General features: G+C 43.4%; 1 protein-coding gene across 1 annotated transcript in view; it reads right to left on the bottom strand.

The window, feature by feature from the left end:
- Positions 1-4,867, bottom strand: part of slc35e3 (solute carrier family 35 member E3) — a 6,264-nt gene extending 1,397 nt beyond the window's left edge. Inside the window, exons 1-4 of the mRNA XM_046872517.1 lie at positions 4,270-4,867; positions 2,980-3,090; positions 2,394-2,552; positions 727-809 (exon numbers count right to left, since the gene is read on the bottom strand). Coding sequence (XP_046728473.1) covers positions 727-809; positions 2,394-2,552; positions 2,980-3,090; positions 4,270-4,671 — 755 coding nt within the window. The 5' untranslated portion in view covers positions 4,672-4,867. The remainder of the gene's footprint in view (positions 1-726; positions 810-2,393; positions 2,553-2,979; positions 3,091-4,269) is intronic.
- Between the last annotated feature and the right edge of the window lie 133 nt (positions 4,868-5,000).

Below are 5,000 nucleotides of genomic sequence, written 5' to 3'. Positions count from 1 at the left end.
ATAATAATAATAATAATAAATAAAATTAAAAAAACGCAAGAATGAAAAAAATACCGGAAGAAAAAGAAACGACAAAGAAAAAAAATGAAATTAAAAACAGAGGTAAAAAATAAACAAAGTAAGAAAAAATAAAATAAAATGAGAATAAAACGATGTCAAACGAAACAGAATGGAAAGAAAAAGTGAAAAAGGAAAAGACAAAAAAGGAAAGAAAATGCTAAATAAATGAAGATAAAAAGTTAAAGGTGAGTTTAAAAATGAAGGAAAAAAGATTGAAAAATGTTTAATGTGAGCCAAAAAAGGTAAAAAAAAAAAATAAAGAGGGAAGTTTAAGAAAGAAGGAAAAGATTTTAAATTTATTTTTTTTTTAAATTTAATAAAAAATCATAAAAATTTAACAAAATGCTGAAAATGTTAAAACAGAAGAAGAAGAACCGGAGGAGAAATAATTAAAAGTACAAAGAAGAAAATGCTGTATAGATTTTGAAGCGTTTTGATGACGTCATCTTTCGGAGACTCCTGCGCTCACATTAGTCACAGCACCATCTAGTGGTGAAGCCCAGTAACGCTTCATACAGAAGAGTGACTGAATAAAATCTCCAGAAAATCTAGTGGATCATCTTCCCAGAAGCTGAAGGTTCTAATAGCAGCACATGGAAACTAAATGTGAAACAGGGTGTCCACAATCTACCGTATAGTGTGTATAATCTGAGAGAGAAAGGATACGTGACGGGAGATGTGTTCCCGATGATCCAGTAGATGGACAAATTCACCAGGAAGGCGATGATGCCGGAGAGAAACACCATCACCTGGAAACAGTGAGGGAAAAAATTTATGATTGTTCAGTGTCTGAAATAATCACCAGAGTGAAATCTAATTTCACATTAGGTCACATTTCTTTATAAAGGCTGTGATGCTTTTCACGGTTTTATTTAAAAAACTCCAAATGCAGAATAATCATAATTTCCCAATCCAGAATCAACATTTCACCATTTTCAGATTTATATAGAATCTACACACACATTTACACACCTCTACGCACCTCTACACACCTTTATACACACTTACACACACTTTTACACACAATTACACACCTCTACACACCTCCACACACATTTACACACTCTACGCACCTCTACACACCTTTATACACACTTACACACAATTACACACCTCCACACCTCCACCCACACACACACACACACACCTTTACACACTTATATATACTTATACACCTCTACACACACTTACACACCTTAATACACCTTCACACACATACACACACTTACACATACTAATACACACTTACACACCTTTACACACACACATTTACACACCTTTACACACTTACACATACTAATACACCTTTACACACACTTACACACACACTTATACACTCTTACACACTCTTACACACACATTTACACACACACACATTTACACAACACTACACACACTAACATACTAATTCACCTTGACACACACTTAAAGTTATTGAAATAAATATAAATAAAAAGACACCCGTTGTGATTTTACGATGTGAAACAGAATGAATTTTCTGACGTGTATAAAACCAAAAACAAACAGCAAATTTCTACAGATTAACATCGTAAACAAAATTAACTACAGGTTCATCGATCAATAAACCTTTAAATTCTCCCAGAAAGCTGAAGTGATTAAGAAAATTGTCCAATTCAGGGACTGTGATCATCTGAAGTGCTCTATGTGTATACTGGTTAAAGCTGAAGGTTCCAGACAGTAAAGGAATGTCACATCAAAACCACTCTCTAACTGATAAACATTCAGCTGATGAACAGCTTGTTGTTCGTGACTGATTAACTGTGTCGTGTGATGAACGAAGGATCAAGAGGAGATAAGCTGGTCAAAAGTTCAGAAGGAAGATTTCAGCAGTGAGACGACTCTCGAGATCCATAACTGTGTAGGAGATATTGAGATGCAGGAGCATGAAATCTCTCCTTCTGAACTAGGAGACCCTGTGCACAAAGCCAGCTCTATGAAGATCTGCTTTCCATGGGTTGGATTTGGTGGAAGATCTCCTGCTTTAAAACTCCATGCACTATGGTCAGGTGTCCACAAACTTTTGATCGTACAGTGTATATTCATTTCTTTAATCTGAACAGGGTTTAGTGCGTCTACGACCAAACACACTGCACTCTGTTCTCTCCTGATGTGTGTGTAGGAGTAGAGGTAACACACACCACCCAAACAACACTGCTCTTTGTTCACTGTGTGTGTGTGTGTGTGTGTGTGTGTGTGTGTGTGTGTGTGAGCGAGCTCAGGAAATTCCTGTGGCTCTGTGGCAAAGGTGTGTCTGACCAATGAAACAGAATGTTCCCTCTCTCTTACACACACACACACACACACACACTCACCAGGGCTTGTAGAGACCAGGGGCCGAAGATACCCCCCTCCCCGGCGAGGGGCTCGAAGAAGGGGACGAGTGTGAGGAGGAAGGCGGAGGACATGGGAGCCTGGTAATACAGCAACTGCATGGAGTTCACCTGCAGCTCGTGCTGCTTCGCTCCGACCCACTGCAACACACACACACACACACACACACACACACACACACACACACACACACACACAAAACATCATCAGATATAGCCCCATTTTCAGAATAACCACTTCGATCATGCCATGAACACCACCCGAATTTGTGCGTTTCTATGGCAACACAGCCGCCAGACGTGTGTTAAGACACGTGAGAAAACCGACAGTTTCAACCTCTGAACGTCACGAGCGCCGACACTGGAGACTCTTTTCATACACCCAGAACTGTAGGTCATTTTAATACTGTTTCTATAGCAACAGCTCGTTCTACGTAAACACGTGATTGTAATATTTAACGTGTGGGGAAGGAGTCTCCAGTGTCAGCACCTTCAGAGAGAGGTTCTCTGTGGTCTGTGCTCTGTGGTCTGTGGTTACTGTGGAGACCGTTGAGGAAAAAGATCTTACCACTTGGTACAGAGAGGTGACCAGGACCCCCAGCGTTGCGAAGACCATCCCCAACAAGTTAAACTTCACATCATAGTAGGAGTTCAGGACAACCCCTAACGTGATCGGCACCTGATACACACACACACACACACACACACACACACACACACACACACAATTAGAAACGTGTGAAGTTATTCTGTGGTGATACTGTGTGAATTAAATACAGCTGTGACATGACTCTGTGCTAATGTGATGCTCTCTTCTGTATAGACTCTCTGTGCCGTGACCTGACTCTCTGTGGCGTGATGTGACTCTCTATGCTGTGGTGTGACTCACCATACCATGACATGTCTCTCTGTGGCATGACCCCTGTGCTGTACCGTGACTCTCTATGCTGTGTTGTGACTCTCTGTGCCATGCCATGATTCTCTGTGCCATGACATGACTCTTTGTGGTCTCATGAAGTGAATCTTTGCTATGTGATGTGACGTCCTATGATGTGACTCTCTGTACCGTGGTGTGACTCTCTGTACCTGAAGTGACTCTCTGTACCGTAAATTGACTCTCTTTGCAGTGATGTGACTCTCTGTAACGTGATGTGACTCTCTGTACCGTAAATTGACTCTCTGTGCAGTGATGTGACTCTCTGTACCGTAAAGTGACTCTCTGTACCGTGATGTGACTCTCTGTACCGTGATGTGACTCTCTGTACCGTAAAGTGACTTTCTGTACCGTAAAGTGACTCTCTGTGCAGTGATGTAACTCTCTGTACCGTGATGTGAGTCTCAGTACCATAAAGTGACTCTCTGTACCGTGATGTGAGTCTCTGTACCATAAAGTGACTTTCTCTACCGTAAAGTGACTCTCTGTACCGTGATGTGACTCTCTGTACCGTGATGTGACTCTCTGTACCGTGATGTGACTCATTGTACCCTAAAGTGACTCTCTGTACCGTAAAGTGACTCTCTGTACCGTAAAGTGACTCTCTGTACCGTAAAGTGACTCTCTGTACCGTAAAGTGACTCATTGTACCCTAAAGTGACTCTCTGTACTGTGATGTGACTCTCTGTACCGTAAAGTGACTCTCTGTACCGTAAAGTGACTCTCTGTACCGTAAAGTGACTCTCTGTACCGTAAAGTGACTCTCTGTACTGTGATGTGACTCATTGTACCCTAAAGTGACTCTCTGTACTGTGATGTGACTCTCTGTACCGTGATGTGACTCTCTGTACCGTGATGTGACTCTCTGCAGTGTGAGGTGAATCTTTGCTATGTGACTCTCTGTGCCGTGCTGCTGTTTCTCACCAGAGTGAGTTTGATCTTGGTGGAGAAGCTTTTCCCATAGAAGGTGGTCTGGATGAGGATGATGACTGGTGTGGTCATGGCTTTGGCCAGCTGGTAGGTCCCGATGGTGTTGTTTTGCAGAGACAAGTTGGTGAAAGCCACAAAGCCACAGAAGCTCAGAGCCAGGAGCAGGATGCTGGCAGGTCGGAGCTTCTTCGGCGAGAAAATGTCCATCTTCTGGCATACGAAGAGCCCCAGCCACGTGACCACGAAGTGCACCAGGGTCAGGGTCATGTTGGGGAAACCGTAGTGCACGTAGATCCATTTGTTGATGAAGACGATGCATATGGAGGAGAGCAGATTGACCAGCAGACCCACTACGATCCGGCTGTTGGAGAAGAGCTTCCCCAGCCTCGAAAGCATTCCGGAAGTGTTTCACTTTCTGCTCAAGCGCTTAAAACGGCTAACAGGAACCTTCCTGAACTCCCCGAGGAGAACGTGAGGTAAAACAAGGCGCAGGTCATGGCACACTGGAACTCCTTCACCACCACTCCAACATCTCCCACATTTCTCCTGCGCTTGTTGGACGCGTGAATGTGACGTCATTGAGACGCGCCGGGAAAGGCTCGTGCCAATCCACAGCGAGGGCACTACAGAGCCCGGGGTTAGGGCACTACAGAGCCCGTGGTTAGGGCACTACAGAGCCCGGGGTTAGGGCACTACAGAGCCCGTGGTTAGGGCACTACAGAGCC

Source organism: Silurus meridionalis, chromosome 18 (assembly GCF_014805685.1).
Source record: "Silurus meridionalis isolate SWU-2019-XX chromosome 18, ASM1480568v1, whole genome shotgun sequence".
Taxonomy (NCBI): domain Eukaryota; kingdom Metazoa; phylum Chordata; class Actinopteri; order Siluriformes; family Siluridae; genus Silurus; species Silurus meridionalis.
This window is presented reverse-complemented; position numbering and strand designations above follow the sequence as displayed.